Below are 18,056 nucleotides of genomic sequence, written 5' to 3' on the forward strand. Positions count from 1 at the left end.
ATGACAAGTCACACAAGGCAGAAGGTATGCCTGCCCTCACCTGCAGAGATGGCTGAGCAATGACAAGGCTCAGTATCACCATTGCCCAAGGTAGATACACCCCAACATGCATAGAGGGGCCAAGGCCCATTATCCCATAGCCCAGTTTGGACAAGCTGACTTGATGGCTTTCATGCTTCCCTGAGAACCCATTTTGGAAAGGGTATTTATTACCCATCTCTGTCCCTTGTTTCCATTTCCTGAGTACAAAGTGAAACTCCCAATTTTTGCCAAGGCTGTGTATCTAAAGCAGGGGTTCTCAAACCCTATGAATCAATGAGAGTTTGTCAAAACAGATTGCTGGGCACTGGGGTGGAGCCAAAAGTATTTGTTTTTCCAACAAGTTCCCAAGTGGTGCTGATGCTACTTGTCTGGTGATCTTCTTGAAAACCACTGATCAACAGAGAACAGCCATATTCAGTCCCTCCTTGAAATCCTCATCACAGGCCCCATGTTGTTCTGGTTTTTCCTTATTAGGTAAAAAGAGACTGGTAGCTCTCTTCTCCACCCACCATGCATGCCTAGGATCATACAAATAGAAACAGGGATATTTTGCTCACCCTTTGAACCATAGAGAAATAATGAAGCATATTCATTTGGCCTCAAACCCTCCAAAAGTACTAGAAGAGATGGACTTAATGGAGCTCTGAAAAATTGAGAGATTCCTTGGAGAACTCCCGGGCTGTTTCTCCACAGTCTCTCCATAAGTGCTCAGATCAGTTCAATTATAAACATTTCCTTACAAGTAAATTTGAAGATGGTTAAAGTTCTCAGGTGGTAAACCCCCGAGTGTATTTGAGAAAAAAAAAAAAGAAGAAAGTAGTAGAGTACTAACAACAGTGGCCAGTCTTGGTGGGACAGTGTTTAGAAAGTTTCTTCCCCTCTTTGACCAAGTTTTAGTTGAAAGAGTGTAGCCAAAACTGTAACCAAAGGAGGCATTACGCTTCCAGAAAAATCTCAAGGAAAAATACTGCAAGCAACAGTAGTAGCAGATGGATCAGATTCTAAAGGAAAAAGTGGGAGAGATTCAACCAGTGAGTGTGAAAGTTGTAGGTATAGTTCTTTGCCCAGAATATGGAGACACCAAAGTAGTTCTACGTGACACTGAATAGAGATGGTGACGTTCTCAGAGACCATGTAGACTAAAGTAAACCATTATTGAAATGGCATCCAGTGAAGCTGCCCATTCCAGGGAAGTTGTGAAATCTTTTATCATGTAAATAATTTGTGTCTCTTTTATAATAAACTAATGGTACGCCCAAAAAGAAGCGCCTTTCTCAACTCTAGTGGGATCCTGTCACTGACTGGCAGATGGATGTCCCATGGATACAGTGACCATATAATCTATTACTCACCTAGACTCTTCTGAGAGCCAAAAAGGGCATTATTAATAATCACAAAGGGACTATGGCAGGCAAATGGGAATCTAGGTATCAGATGGGCCCACCAATAAAGAACCCAAAAGGAAGCAGGTGGAAGCAAGTTATTTTTAAGATTTTTTTAAAATTTATTTATTCGTGAGAGACACAGAGAGAGAGAGGGGCAGAGACACAGGCAGAGGGAGAAGCAGGCTCCATGCAGGGAGCCCGACGCGGGACTCGACCCCGGGGCTCCAGGATCACACCCCAGGCCGAAGGCAGGCCCTAAACCGCTGAGCCACCTGGGCGTCCCGAGGAAAGGTTATCTATATCTGCTATTGTCTTATGTAGACCCCTCACTTCTTCTACATTCTGTATCTTGGCTATGTAAATTAAGGACTTCCAACAGGTGTCTGCAGGAGTCTGTATGGGCTCTTTTCCTTCTAATTTTCAACTGACCTGCAATGTGAAGGTGGCAAGATGTTTTCCCAGAAGTTTGGAAATTGAGCTTGTGCACCTATTCTAACCATTTCCTGTCAGAAGTAGCTTTGGCAGGAACACCAGAGCCACTGGCAGTGGCAACACTGGCTTGTTTTGATGTACACTTTCCTTGATGTGGGCACAGCAGTGAGCCCAACATCAAAGGCTGACTCAATTGCCCATTGCCTGCCTGGTTAAACATTACCCAGTGGTCCTCATCAAAGCCTTGCTTTGACACTTCATCCCTGCCTAACTCAGATGAGCAAGATCAACCTTTCCCCAACAACAGAACCTTTTCTGGCTCCTGGAAGGGGCATCTAGAACTGGTGTTTTCATAGCTGCTTTCTCCAAAATCAGAAGGCATGAACTGGCAGCTGACAAGACAGAAATGGCCAGCAAGGCAGTACACACGATCCACATACTTTGTTGTACCAACATATAAAAATTGGGTACTTTCATATTGAAAAAATACAAATTTCAGACAAAATTGGCTTCTTAATACTCAGAGGCTCCAGCAACAATGCCTGGACCATCTGATAAAGGGTGGGAGGCAAGGAAGAGTTGGAGAGGGTGGAGTTCTGAAGGAGAGAGAAGACCAGAGGGCCAAGGACACTTGAAGAGCAAAAGTAGCATCTCAATGAGGGGTCAGGCTGCGGTATGGACAGTGCGGATGCTGTGGTGGACAACATTACAAAAACATCTATTTGCCAAGGAGGGACATTAGAATTTTACTAGATATGTGTGTAGGAGACAGACTAGGTGGTACAAAAGGGAATAAACAGACTAAAATGAGTGGGTGCAGAACTGAAGATCTAGAGATTAGCCTTCAAAACTAACATCCACTTAGAGTGAGTGGTTGTAAAAAATGGAATTTTGTATGATAGAGGGAAGGTCACACTTGGCTGCAGCGAGAGAGCTGCTAATGCAGAGAAAGAATGAATGCATCAAAGGGCAAGGGCACAGTCCTGGCAACAACCCGACCAAATCACAGAGGGCAGAGTACAACATTCGGATAGAGGGTCTGGTGGAGAACAGAGGAGACGGCCTTGAATGTCAGGTTCACAGCCATGTCGTGTGCCCAAAGGACAGGGACAGCATGGCCAGGCACGTGTTTGCTCCCTTTCCAAAGGGCATGCTCCTGGAAAGGCTGCAATGGAGTGATTGTGAAGGATCCACAGAAAAATGTGCTATAAGAAAATACTTGCCTTGTCAAAAAAGTCAACTAATATTCTTTGAGCAAATATTATGAACTACTGGGAAAAAAAACCAAACACTTCAGTACATAAAAATATGACAGAAGCACCCAGTTTAAAGGGATCTTTACAGAAACTCAAAGTCTATCTCTGTGATGTGAATATTTACTAAGGAGAGCAAATGCTTGATCGCAGTTGGGAGAGTTCTGGGTCCGTAATAAAACCATGCACTGCATGCAGGCTCATAAATTTATGTAAGATCATTTCCTATAAGCATTTTAATAAAGTGCTATATAAAATCAAACAAGAACAACTGTATAATGAATTATGTCAGGAACTTTTAACTACAAATGCAAGACATCAAGAATGTATTCATTTTTTTGGTTTATTAAAAGAAAACTACACTTCTGTGCTTCTTACAATACATTAACAGGCATAAAAATCAATCAACGTTTCCAAATAAGTTTCGCTCACAAAATCACATAGTATTATTTCACAGTACTTTATAGTAATTCTTTTTACAACAATTTAACATTTCTTTGTACAACAGGAAAATAACACCTTCCATCAAGGCATTTCAGAGCTTTAGATGTTTAGAAATAAAGTCAAAATTCTTTCAAATGCAATCATTAGTTTGTATTAAACTAGAACACCAGATGCCAAGTCTCAAGTTCCTAAAAAGAGTGTTTTAAAAAACAGATTTACATCCAAATTAAGTCTTAGAAACTTCAATGATAGATCTTATCATTTCTAAACACTAGAACTACCTGTGGATAAAAATCTGCATTCAGTTGTGCATTATTTTCTTCTAGATCTGAATTAAAATCTTAATTATTTACCCCAGTTAATCCTTGTGTTAGTTTTGCTACTTTCGGGGGGAAAACCCAGGATCATTGACGGCCAATCTCTCCATCAAAGGAAAGAGCTCTGACCGCCTATATTAGTTTTCTGTGCTTATTGTCTCCAGGGGAGAAAACATACACCCACTAACTAGAACGTGACTATACACAATGCATGCAAACTCTGCCTCCCTGCCTTCTCATTCTGTTTTGTCCCCTTAAAGAACTACCTAATGTAGTGGTTCCCAAAATGTTTTCCATGGCATATTAGTGAGAGGTTCATAGGGGTGCCTAGGGGAAAAGAGGGTCACAACGGTTTGGAAATGCTGGGTTAAACAGGCTTGGGACTCGCATATCCTGAGCCCTCACCACGCTAGTGCACAATGGGAGTTTCTTTAAAAAAAAAAAAAGAGGATCCACATTTATTTTATCACCAACACTTCTTCTACAAAACGCCTATGAACATCTCACAGAGCACTGAGATCACATGGAGAACCATAGGAAATGCTTTGCCCCTTCAGGTGCCTGGAAGCTTCACAATCTGAGTTTACATTCATGGCAATCCCTGATGTATTTTCTCCACTCGTCCTCGTGACTTTGAGAGACTGAACAGGTCTGAGAAGAAAGACTCGGGAGTACTTTCTCTGTTACTAGTTCTCCATGTTGCACACAAATTCCTTCCCTTTGTTTTTTCTTGAAATTTAAGGGAGAAAAAAATTCCTTCCTCTTTCTGAAATCACTTAGGACATTCTCAGTTGGAAAGCGTGCAGATTCATATTGCTTATTATTGGACTTTGTTTGTTTTTTAATTTGACTCACAGTCTTCCCCTGGAGGGCATGCATTTCAGTGTTAGAGAAATGCAGGAGAGTAAACTGTAATAAATTATTTACAAGCACCTAGTTTGTTTAATCTTACATGGAAGCCATTTGCTTTTGGAAAACAGTGAAAATAAATCTTTAAGCAAAAACAGTGCTACCTGGAAGCCTTACTGTGATGATGTATGTTTTTTTCAGTAATGAGGCACTGAAGAATGAGTTGTGCTAAAATTAACTCAGGGTCAGCTTGTCTGGATGAGCATAACTTTGGTTGAGATTATTCTTCCTTAAAAAAGGTTTTCAAAGCACCAGTTAATTACAAAAAGCATGCATATTTATTCTCACAGTGAGTTAAGTTGCGAGAGAGCTAGCAAATCATACATCGCATTCCTCAAAGCATCTGATTATATTTCCAGAAAACAAACCAACTGAAAAGGAAAATAAAGCCAGAGGAGCCACTGTTCCCTGCTCAGGCAGCACAGCAGTGGCTCTTAGCAGAAGTCTCAGGTAGGGCAGCAGACTCCACTCAAAGTCACTCCCAACCTTGACTTCCCAGGTAACTGAGAGAATCTGAGCGATCCTTGATCTATGATTTAGAGGGAGAATGAGCGAGACTAGTGCGATGACGGCCAGTCGAGAAAAGGAACGCCCGTGGGGATTAGTAAGTCTCCCTGGGTGTTCCTCCACAGGCACAGCTCCAGTCCACAGAAGTGCTCCTCTGTCCCCGTTAGTCAAACGGAGTGCTACAAGGTGGAGACCCCGCTCCACACCAGAGCCGCTACAACACTGACAATGGCTTAAGGGTACATGAGTTCCTATCAAGAACAAATATAACCTACACACGGAATTTGAGAAGACTGGAAAAAGATCACCACAGCACAGCATTATTGCTATGAGTTTCAAAGGAGATATTTCATACAACATGAAGTACCGATCGGTACCCTTCCCTCTCCTGACACACACAGAGGACGATACAATTAGTGTTTAAAGTCCAAGCTTATAAAAGTACAAACTAAATTCTCAGTACTTTCTAATTCAAAGACTATATGCAATATTCTTCAAGAAAAATTCCTAATTCCATAATACCGTGGAGAGAAAGAACAGTAAGATGCTAGAAAATATTTTCATATCACATGATCTTTATGAAATCACCATAATTACAATGCACAGTTATGCTCCCTGCTCATAAAAAGGCACCTACCCATTATGAACAGACAATTTTTCATGACAATTTGCCACTATGTGGCATCAGGGTGTAGGCATGTAACCCACATACATTTTTTAAAAACCATGGTTTTTCCTCATAGCTAAAAATCCATACATGCCTCGAACCGCTGACTAGTCAATAGGGCTACGACATATATGGCACAGGTTGTACACCACACGACTTGAGTGGGCACCAGTCACCTGGACTGGATGCAGTGCACAATCTGTACAAGGTACATGAGCCCCGGGGCAGCAGCCTATCACCACAGCACTTTACCCTAAAACAGTCTCTCAGGCCAAGCTAATCAGGTTAGGACAACTGCTATTTGGTTGGAGAATCTCCAAGAAAGAGCTGCACCTGTGACAGGCGGGTGCCACCCGAGGGTGGGAAGGGGTACAGACATAAAACAGGACTCGTTCCTAAATCCTTGCTGGTCATTTAAAACTCAATGGCACTTTTTTTACATGAGCAAAAGTTCAAAGTCAGTGTTCTGGCCAAGTTCACCTTGAATTTTGCCAGCCAAATTTACCTCCTGATGGTAACAGTTTGATCACATTAGCTCTATTTCTGACATAAACTAATATTGTGTTTTCAGGTAGCTTTTAAAAAACTTTCTAAATCTGACTGCGAAGGACAGCACAGTGATACCTGGGTGTGATAAAGATCAGCCCATTATTTGTAAAGCACTTTGGGATGAAAGGTGTCCCCTTTAAGACTTAGCTACTATTGACAAAAACTGAAAAAAAAAAAAATCAACAGTGAATGAATGACTCAATTATGTTTAAAGGAAGTATTAACCATTAATCAGAAAGTATACCGACAAATTATCCGACAGTATTAAGTATACAAGATTCAGTTCTAGAACGAATCTACATTTTTGTGCCCATCACAGTAGTTTAGTCCTATACTTAAAAGGTAAATCTTTTAATATAAACTCCAAAATAATTTTTTGAGATTTAATTTTGTCATCTATTGATGATGAGTTGCAAGCGGAGGCTGCTGTGTCATCTCGGAGTAGGGATAAGCACAGACCCACGGAGGGGAAGGCACTTGTCTTCCAGCACGTCAGATTAGGACAGGTCAGGCCTGACCACACGCTGGCACCTTCAACTCTCAAGCCAGAAGCTGGAGCCTACCAGGGACTCGTCCCATGCCCTTAACTTGCCAGAGGTGCCAGGAGTTACCTACAGCACCACAAAACTCAGAATGTATTCTAGGAGTTTTTGCCGGTTGCGTTGAGGTAGAAACGTGCTGCTGAGTTCTAAAACAGACACTCTCTTTTGTTTGGTCTCTTTGAAAACCTAGAGAGAAAGTTTAAATTAAAGACAAACCTAAAAAAAAAGAGACATTCCTATTACCAACCCTGACCTCTGTTCTAGACCCCAAAAGGCACAAAGGCATATAAAACTGTATCTTGCCTTTAAGTAAATGTACTACGGGTTTTCACAAGTATGGGGTGGAGAGGTTATGGATGTAGGTGTCGTGTTCTTTGGGGTAGAGTCCAATCAGTACACTGTACTTTAAAATCTATGTTAGGATAGTCACAAATAGTTCCTTACAAATGCCATTAGTACCTCCATGGAACTCATGTCCCATATGACACATGAAGGAAGGTAAGTACGCTGGAGGGTATGTCTGGCAATACTGGTAAAAACCCAGTAACTGAAAATCATATGGCATAACTAACATCCCTGTCAAAACTTGTAGTAGCATCTTGAAACACACTGCCACCAGTTATATATAAATGGTCTTGGGATAAAAATGAAAGCCAGGGCAATTCTAGAACATTAGAATAAATCTGTACTGATGGGCACTTTTAACATACCTGTCCCCCTCCCAATCCCCAGAAATGTGGTCATGACTAGTCCAGCACAACCTGCTTTTCTCAGGGCCCACCCCAGATGCAGGTGGCTCAAACAGACCAGAGCTGAGCAGAAAGAGAAGTTAACACATGCCTTCATACCATAAGCGGTGGGTACTCACCCCAATATCCTTAAACATTTTCACAGCATTCTTCACAAGGCAGTAAGTGGCACTCTCCGCTGTAGAGAAAGGATAAGACCTTGTCAAAAGTTCAATCCTAACAAACTCAAAAACCCCAACATCCACAGTATGAAAGTGTGGGAGGCCCTGGAGAGGGTGTGAGCAAGTCAGCAGACCGGGCTCGAGCTCCATTTCTGCTACTGGCAACCTGTGAGGTCTCAAAGGATTTGCCGTTTCTTTAAACCCATTCTGTCATCTTTTAAGGCAAAAAGAGCAAGAAAGAGGGAGGAAAGGAAACGAGAAAGAAAGGAAAAGAAGGAGAAATACCTATAACATCCATCTTGAAGGGTTTTTTGAGAGAAGTAAACAAGACAGTGGGGAGAAATTCTGTTAATCTGCACAGTGATGCACAGATGTTCCCATACCAGTGGAGTGAGAAAGAGCACAAATCTAGAGGTCAGAAAAAGAGTTCTGAATCCAGGTGTGCCCATGAACTAGCTGTGTGACCTACGATAGTTTCCTCATCTATAAAGTGAGTACTCGATCTCTAGATATCTATCTAGATAGAGATAAATCTATAACTATATAGGTCTATAAGACTATGGGGAGAGGGAGGGAGAGAGAGATATAAGTCTAGAGAGAAATTACCTCTAGGTCCCTTCTGCCTCTAAAAAGTATTGATTCCAAGCAGTTTCAGTCCTAAGCCATCACTGTATAAAACACTACTCCCACCCTAGTCACACTCCCATAAACATGGACTCTACTAAGCAGTGGCTGGATGGGGAGCACCGGAAACACATCACTGCAGGCGTGCAAACTGGCACATCACCCCAGGACCAGCCACAGTACCCTCAGAAGCTGTGACAGGCAACTCTATTCCTAGATGCAGCCTGGTGTAAATGAGGGCATATGTTTGCCCAGTGTTCAAACATGTTCCCAGTAGTACTAGTCACCGTATCTCCAAGGTGCAGACAACCCAACTCTCCGTCAATGATGGAAATAAATGAAACATAGTAAATGTTTCTGCCGGGGAGGACTATACAGCAACAACAATAATAACCAAACAACCACCTGTGCTATCATGTATGCTCTCACTTACAATGTTAAGTGAAGGAAGCCACACAGGACAGTACCTGTATCATTCCATTTATGTAACATCCCCACACAGATAATAATAGCAATCTAGGAAGTTAGAGGTCAGGATAAGTTTGCATTTTTTCCCTTTTGTCTACCATTAGCAGATTCCTGTGATCAAAAAAGGCCTAACTTTTGGGGATCCCTGGGTGGCTCAGCGGTTTAGCACCTGCCTTCAGCCCAGGGCCTGATCCTGGACACCCGGGACTGAGTCCCATGTCGGGCTCCCTGCATGGAGCCTGCTTCTCCCTCTGCCTGTGTCTCTGCTTCTCTCTCTCTGTCTCTCATGAATGAATGAATGAATGAATGAATAAATAAATAAATAAATAAATAAATAAATAAATAAATAAATAAATAGATAAATAAATAAATAGAAATAAAAAGGCCTAACTTTTAAAAGACACCAAAGTAGAGCCCTACATACCATAGACAGCAACACTTCTCTCCGTCCTGGTGATCAAGTACTTGTGCAACTTCTGCAGATACTCAGGCTCCGGGACAGGCCCGCTGAAGTTGTGGATGAAGATGGCAGCCGAGCTGTAGGCCTCGAGCAAAGGCCCGAGCAGCCGCTGGAGGAAGGTGATGAACTGCTGGTGCTCCTTGGACTGGCTCACCTGGGAGTGCGAGGGTGGGAGATGAAGTCATGGAGCAGGGACAGAAGAAACGAGCCTGTGACACAGCAACCTCCTCAGAGGCAGAAGTGGAGCGGGCAGCCTCTTCTGGCCCCTTCACAGAAACAGCTGGCCGCTCCAGGGGCACAGACCCTCTGCTCAAAAGGGACTGTGGCTTTGAAATGGGCTCTTTTATTGGGAGTCACTGCTTTCTATAGTATTTGAGGTTTGCACTCCCTACACAGCTCCCTAGAAGAAACTGGGATACCTGAATGACAGAGTTACAACATATCGTCATCACTGAACATAGCTGGTCCTGAGGCCAGACCCTGCAGGGTTTCACTCCAGTGTGAAAGAGGGCACATGGCAAGACCACCAAGGTCACCTCAATCCTCCCCAGCCCTCACTTCCTGCTACCCCACATGGCCTTTGGCCCATATCCCGGGACAGTGGGGAGTGACAGTAGTGCTGATGGGGTGCTGGGTGGCAGAGGGGGCTCTCACTGTACCCCCCAAAACAGGTACATTCAGCTAAGCCCCTCTGCAGTGTGGCAGCAAGATCACTGCCCCATCTTAATGATGATAATACCCAAAATGCAGAAACTTCTAAAGCTCAGGTGGACTTTCCAGAAGTGACACCTCCTGAATCTCTGTGTGTTTGTGTAAATTAGGGGTGTTACTGAGTAATCCATTTAAGATATTCAGAAAAAATGGGTCATTAACATAATATTACAAATCAGGGACAATCAATCTTTCATAAATCTGAAGTTTCCCGTGATGGGATTTGTTTTGATTGAAGGCAAAGAGCTCAACATATGAAATTTGGGGAGGCTTGACAAGACTGAGCATGACTCAGAGCCACGGGCTGTGTGGCAGCTGAGACCTACTCCCTCTACCACCTGGTCCAGCGCTGCTGGCTTTGCGGAAGACCGAACACTGTCCCCCTCTACGGGAGGAAGTGAAGGTGTTGGAAAAAAAGCTTTGCTCCCTGTGCATTTTGATGAGAGGGTCGGGAAGGGTCTCACTCGTGCTCATCTTCCCAAATTTTGTTTCCTTTTCCATTATCTGCACCCAAACTGAGCAACTGGGGGGTATTTGCTCACCGCGAACATTTGAGTGTCTTTACTAGGCAGCAAGGACCACAGCTGGTTTGTGGGTACCAGAAATGTGGGTAAGTCAGCAGAGTCCCAGTTGCTAAGAACCTCATTGACTAGGGGCAACATAAACCTCAGCTCCTCACTATAACGTCCACCAGAATTCTTCACCGAAGTACCTTCAGGTAGCAATCTCGCTGCTCCTCACCAAAATCACTGTCTTCATCTTCTTCATCACTTCTCCAAGACAAAGGCTCAGGAAGCTTCTTGTCCCACTGCTGCTCAGCAAGACTGGGACTGATATCTTCCTGGTCATCTTGCTATGCCAAAAGATAGCAAACAGCAAACAAACATGCGTGGGCACACAGACATCTGCGTGGCTGGATGTCAGACCAGCATCCTCTCGCCCGGGCCTCCCAACTCCCCTCTGTTAGCCCCTACAGCATCAGCCCACCTCCCGCTCCAAACAGTCACTCGGGAGACAGTGGGGAGGGAAAGAAGGAAAGAAAGAGGTAGCAGGGGAAGCTACCAGGTAGAGCAAATAAAAATACCCTGACCTCCCCTAAACTGATATCTACTTTCCCAGGCCATACCTGCTATACCCAGTACAAAAATTAAAATCTCAAAAGAGAAAAATGCGTGTGTGCAAGCTACAAGCACATGGATATGAGACACATCTCATCTTGGAATGAACACTTTCGGGTGTCACTGAGTCAAGTCAAGGTATGTTCTAGACACCAGTTACACAAAAGAAACCAAAATATTAAAAACAATCCCAAAAGATGTTCGCTCTCCCTATTCTTTCCTGTTCATGTGGACTTGACTATATATATATCAAGATGTAATTATTGGCTAAAATCATTGGTTGTAACACTGGTTAAAATAACTGGTAGAAAAGATAAGGAAGAGCCAGAAATTAAATAAAGGCAAATAAAGGAAAGCCATTCTTCTTACCTCTGCCACAACGAGAATGCCATACTGGATAAACCTTCCTACTGTTTCATGGCAAATTTGGTAAAATGTCTGGCAAGGCTGAAAAGAAAAGGCATTTAAATAATGTCACTGACCTTCTTAAAATTTTTTTTTTAAGATTTTATTTATTTGAGAGACACAGAGAACACCAGTGCAGGGGGGAGGACAGCGAGAGAGAGAGAGAGAGGGAGAAGCAGATTTCCCACTGAGCGGGAGCCTGACACCAGGGCTCAATCCCAGGACCCCGGGATCATGACCTGAGCTGAAGGCAGATGCTTAACCCAACTGAGCCAACCAGGTACCCCATCACTGACCTTTTTTAAAGACAGAAAACACTGCACAAAGTAACTGCTAAATGCTTCCATATCAACCAACTTACTCCATTGGGCAAGTCCTAAGATTCCTGAGGCCCACCCTCCATGGTCAAGGGCAATGTTCAAGAAGAGCCCTTGTTCTGTATCTGGTAGAGCACCCAGTGTGGCACCGGCACCACCTGCACAGATGCCCTGAAACTGTCTCCTCCCACAGTGGGGCAACTCTCAGAAGGGTTGCTCATCAGGCCCCTAAAGTCTTTCTTTTCCTTCATAAGACAACTTCTCTGCAAATGCTACCTTACAGTAAACACACGTACGTAAAGGTGGTGGAAGAGGAAACATGCTATTCAAGTCATTCAAAAATGACCCAGGAAAAGGACAAAGTCAATCTTGGGAGCTTTATCCACCCCATCCCATCCCACCCTGTCCCTCAAAGTTCATGCAAAACAGATTCCACAACAGGATGACAATATACCATATGCAAAGATCACTGTACTCACAATACACATACTCATAAATGTCCCAGGACACATTCAAATAAGTGAGAGAGAGTGCAAGACTTCAAATAGAATATGAATTGTTGATGATTCTGAGAAACAAGATTCTATTGCTTAATATGTATGCCTCATTATGGATGTTTAATGGTAACTGAATGTAACAAATGCTCAGCAGCCCTGCAGAGACTTAGGTTTCCCATTTGTAAAATGACAAGGGGTTGAACAGATGATTTTTAAGACTTTCTGGCTCTTATCTTCTGGGCGTGTTAATTATTTACAAGCCTCTAACCCAGTGCCTTATGTACAATAAGAGCTCAGTCACTTGGGATCCATCTGATGGAGAATGTTGAGTAATCTGTCCTATCATGCCTTATAACTACATGAAGGGTTCACTGGAGCAGTGACCCCAATGGCAAACAAAGATAGTAAACAACATACTGGCCCGAGGGTCACTGACACCCAGGAGTAGAATGTAAAGCTTCAATAACAGACCAAACATTCTCTGCGAGAACAAAGGTGGCTTATGTTTGCATTAAAGTTCTCAAGGAAAAGAGAAGAGGCAACACTAAAAAGTCTTCACTTACGAGGGATATGGTGCCTTCGTTAGAGAGAAGACAGCAGAGGCTGGCAGCCTTCCGCACCAGCTGTTCCTGGCTGACCAGGCTGGGGGATGTACCTGAAGGCCCTCCTGTGCCTCTCTTGTTCAGAACTGCGTAAAGGCTGCAGGCTAAGGAAAGGAAAACATCAATGAAGCCGGCAGCCTTACAGTTCCAAGGAAAACTTCAACCGGCTCAGAAAACTTGAATTACCTTAATAGATCATGAACAAATCAGAAATAACAGTTTGCATTCACTGGGGAAAAATGTAAGTAAATCCCTGCAGGATTCACTCCTCACAATTCCATGTGATTCCAATGCCATCCAACATCTTTCTCAGGGGCTTCAATCCCTCCTGCTCTCCTTCTCTGTTCCCTCTGGATCCCCTACACTCACTTCACTGCCATGTGGACTTCTCACTCAGATTTTCAGCTTCTGATAGCAAAATACCTTCCCTCTCCTCCTTAGTAATAAGTGTAACACTATGCAAACAGTGATTCAGTAACAACTCATCCATAAATAAATGTAAAAATAAGTTACAGTGATTTAGCAGATTACATAATTTGAAAACTAAAAGTACAGCAACACATCCCTTCCAGCAAGGGGCTACCATCCAAATCAACAGACACCACCATGTGCTTTAGGCCCTTTCAGCTTCCACGAAGCCATTTCAGGGCAAGCCGTACCTATGATGGCCTCCATGATGAAGACATGGAGCACTCCGTTGCTGTAGAAGTTGAGTTCAAAGACTGATGGGACAGTTGTGCTGGGAGTAATAAAAAACTCATCATTCCTACTAGTGTGGGTGATCGTGACGCAATTTCCAAGCAGCTGTATGGCGTGCATGACTACATCTTCTGAGTTTCCTGAGAAGCCCAGGTCAAAATCACGAGCCAGGACTTCCTCCTTCATCACAAAGAAGTCCTCCACCAATGTGGAGAGATCAATTCCCTAAAGAAAAAGACAGAAATGGTCTCACAACAGTGGAAAACTGCTTCCCAAAAGGCCAAGAGGCCAGTCCAAGGATTTTATTTCTTGCCTTGGCTTTCCTGTAGCCCACTGTTGGTCATATAGTGGCCAGAATATCAGGGCACAGGATATCAAAATACTGGTGAAAAAGCTGGTCCTCCAGAAAGTCAAGATACATCCAGAAAATGCTCTGGTCACAACACATGATATGATCACAAAGGGGAGAAGCAGCCATCTAAAAGTAAGAAGTGCTTATGTTTTAGCAATTATTCCCCTCATTTTATTTAACAATTTTATTATTTGAGAGCACGAGAGAACACAAGCAGGGAGAGCAGGAGTGGAAGAGGGACAAACAGATTTCCCACTGAGCAGGAAGCCCAATGCAGGGCTTGATCCCCAGACCCCGGGATCATGACCTGAGCCAAAGGCTGACACGTAACTGACTGAGCCACCTAGGTGCCCCACTTTCCCTCATTTTATTGTATTTTTTTAATTAAAGATTTTATTTATTTATTCATGAGAGACACAGAGAGAGAGAGGCAGAGACACAGGCAGAGGGAGAAGCAGGCTTCATGCTGGAAGCCTGACATGGGACTTGATCCCGGGTCTCCAAGATCACAACCTGGACTGAAGGCAGCGCTAAACCACTGAGCCACCCGGGCTGCCCTTATTGTATTTTTTTTTTTTTAACATTTTGTTTATTTAAGAGAGAGGGAGTGAGAGACAGCACGAGCAGGGGGGAGTAGAGGGAGATGGAGAAGACTCCTTGCTATGCAGGTAGCCCATCATGGGGCTCAATCCTAGGACTCTGGAATCATGACCTGAGGCAAAAGCAGACGCTTAACAACTAAGCTACTAAGGCGCCCTCATTTTAAATATTTATCTGGGGCAGTCCGGGTGGCTTAGCGGTTTAGCACTGCCTTTGGCCCAGAGCATTATCCTGGAGACCCGGGATCGAGTCCCACATCAGGCTCCCTACATGAAGCCTGCTTCTCCCTCTGCCTGTGTCTCTGCCTCTCTCTCTCTGTTTCTCATGAATAAATAAATTCTTTAAAAATAATAAATAAATATTTATTTATCTATCTATCTGACAACTACTTATTTGGTGCTTACAATATATATACACATACACACACGTAGGCACTATGTTTGGTGTTAAGTGGAACAGATGTGGTCTTTTCCATCACAGTACTTAGACAAGTGCATGAAGGGAATGTGACCCTAATTTAAGTCAAATAGTTGTCAGAACACTTACTGCATGTCCATGCAATATGCCTTATTTACGTGAACTATATTACTCAAAGAGTGTCCTACTGTCATCTGTATTACGCAGTCTCTGAGATTTTTTTTTTTTTTAACATAGACTTCTTCCTCCATCAGATCTATAAGCTCCTGTGGGCAGAGTGCTTAGCTTATTTTACTGGTTATCTCAGAAGCACAAGCCAGGATCAGGCCACACTTATTAGCAAACAAGTATTTAAACAGCAGACACGGCATCCTCTGCTTCCCCTTAACTGCAGGTGACACTGCAGACATACCTGCCTGTGTCTGTAGAGGAGCAGGCAGGCCACGATGTGTGTTGACATAATGGCACAGGACTTGCTAGCAGCTGGAAGGCAAACACAAAGCTTTAGGGTCCCTTTTTTTTAATACCACTGAAAGTCTCTAAAAAGTACCTAAACCTTAAATAGGAGGATTTAAAACTATAAATACCTCTATGTTTCCTGTCACTATAATTTACCAAAGGGAAATTACAGCATTACACCATGCTCTGGCCAACAGATCCTCAGTAGAGATCACTATGATGATGTAACAGAATCCGGCCTAAGACAGCTCCACTTTCCAAACAGGCCAGTGGAATTTAGTTACTGAATGACCGAGAGACACCTTTATGGAAATACCAAGACCCAAAGCAGAAGCCGTTTTGGCAGTTCTACAGGGTCTCCCACTTTTGAGTTTGACTTAGTACTCTAGTAGCTGCATCTCTACTGTTCTAGTAGCTGCACCACTACAGCCTTCCTCTTGCAGGCAGATTCACCATCACAGTAAAACAGATGTGCAGTGGGAGAAGGGGTAGTAGATTTGAAGTCAGATAATCTGGACTAAAATCTAATTTCTAAAACTAATTTCATAACTTGGGGGGAAATTACTTCAACCCCCGTGCCGTAGCTTCCTCATTGGTAAGATGAAAATGCTGCCTCGCTCATTGGGCTGAGGAGGAAATGACCCACCTGCCAGGTAGAGATATGGAGGGAGAGGGCAAAAATATATTTGAGAATGACCATAGTCCATAACCCAATACTCAGAATTTGTAGGAAATAATTACATAAATCAAATATGAGAACATCTATGGAATAATCCGAAACAAACACACTGTGAGTTTTCTGAGATGATAAGGAATTCACGAATACTTCACTCACAGTCAGTGCTGTCTCTAGCATTTGAAAAACAAAAAAAAAGTACCAACTACCACATTTATAGCCATTAAAAAGAATATTCATAGTTTTTAAAAAACATGAATAAATATTTGTGTTATAAATGCAAAACAGTGCAATACAAAACATTTTTAGAGACTACACAGCAACACCCCTGGTTATCTACGGGATTTTTTATTTATCTTCCAACTTTTCCGCATTATAGGTGAATTATTTCTAGCATCAGAATTTAAACAAGAAAGAGACGCAAATAGAGGTGCATAAGAAAGAATACCCCGACCTTGGGTGAAGCAAGAGCAGGAGCAGCTGGAGTGGCAGGAGCGAGAGGAGGTGAGGAAGCCCCCACACTGGTGTTGCCAGGAAGTGCTGAGAGTCTGGCCTCACTGGGAGTGAGGCTCAGAGAATAACAAGGAGAGCCCAACTGGGCTGTGCACCAAGGGACCTCACCACTACCACTGCCACTGCCACAGGATTTTAAAGCAGACTATACCACATGATACACACTGTCATTTGGGACTCAGAGACGGTTAATTCTGCATTCAACTCACTCTGCTCTGGCTCACATCCACTTGAATTACGTGTGCACGGCTATGCCACCAAGAAGAGCATAAGCTCATGCAGAACTGCTAATTATTCCATTTGTATCCCCCATGGCTGAAACAAAGCTGTATGCACACACGACAGTCCCTCAATATTTGCTGGATAAAAATGATCATGGGGTCAGCAGGGGAAAGGGACATGCAACTATAAACCCACATGCAATATACTACTAATTAGTTCAAAGAAACAAATTCATGAACAAAAGAGGCAATAAATCATTGTGACAGTACTCATTTGTAAAAAGCATAAGACTCATCATATGAGCACCTACTAATTATCAGGCACTGTGTGTGATGTTTTACCCGATTATTTCAAATCCCCAAAGCATCACCTTCTAATAACTTGCCATCACCACCTATGTAGTAGGTAATGGCACCAGAAGCAGAACCTAACTACAGCAGGTTCCAAAATCAGTGTGGTGCGCCCTGCCCCACGCTGGGTCTCAACTGCAGAATTAAAGGGTTTGGTACTGTACTTACTGAAGAGAATGTGCTCAGCCAGATTTGCAATCAGCCTTCTTCGGAAGGATTCATCGGTTACATTTCTGGACTCATCGATGGATGTGTCTGCACCTTCATCAGCAGCATCACTGGGTCTGAAAAGAATTGTTTTAATTAGACTCTACAAGCTCTTTTATAACCAAACTATCCAAAACTAAGGCATAAATGTCTTAAATACTTTCAATTACTCTATAATGTAAATTTAAATCACAAATAGATTTATATGCATTGTTTCCCTCCACAATATGCCTTACTATATTTATATATGTAGTATACTCTCCTGACCAAAAGATTTTATTGAGTCATGACTAGATAATCTATTGATACATCACTTCCAAAATCCACTGGCTGAAAAAAGCAAGATACCTCATTTTAAGACATTTCTAAAATTGAACACATTAAGGGAAGGGCTTAATATTT

General features: G+C 42.9%; 1 protein-coding gene across 6 annotated transcripts in view; it reads right to left on the reverse strand.

Annotated features, from left to right (window-relative positions):
- Nucleotides 1-3,441: 3,441 nt before the first annotated feature.
- GPAM (glycerol-3-phosphate acyltransferase, mitochondrial) overlaps nt 3,442-18,056 on the reverse strand; it is a 62,511-nt gene continuing 47,896 nt past the window's right edge. For all 6 annotated transcript variants that reach the window (XM_055346067.1, XM_055346066.1, XM_055346065.1 and 3 more), the window contains 9 exons: nt 17,616-17,731; nt 15,640-15,710; nt 13,819-14,083; nt 13,121-13,263; nt 11,708-11,785; nt 10,933-11,073; nt 9,474-9,663; nt 7,916-7,974; nt 3,442-7,233 (listed from right to left, as the gene is read on the reverse strand). In XM_055346067.1, coding sequence (XP_055202042.1) covers nt 7,117-7,233; nt 7,916-7,974; nt 9,474-9,663; nt 10,933-11,073; nt 11,708-11,785; nt 13,121-13,263; nt 13,819-14,083; nt 15,640-15,710; nt 17,616-17,731 — 1,180 coding nt within the window. In that variant the 3' untranslated portion in view covers nt 3,442-7,116. The remainder of the gene's footprint in view (nt 7,234-7,915; nt 7,975-9,473; nt 9,664-10,932; nt 11,074-11,707; nt 11,786-13,120; nt 13,264-13,818; nt 14,084-15,639; nt 15,711-17,615; nt 17,732-18,056) is intronic.

The sequence above is a fragment of the Nyctereutes procyonoides genome, unplaced genomic scaffold (assembly GCF_905146905.1).
Source record: "Nyctereutes procyonoides isolate TBG_1078 unplaced genomic scaffold, NYPRO_anot_genome, whole genome shotgun sequence".
Lineage (NCBI taxonomy): Eukaryota > Metazoa > Chordata > Mammalia > Carnivora > Canidae > Nyctereutes > Nyctereutes procyonoides.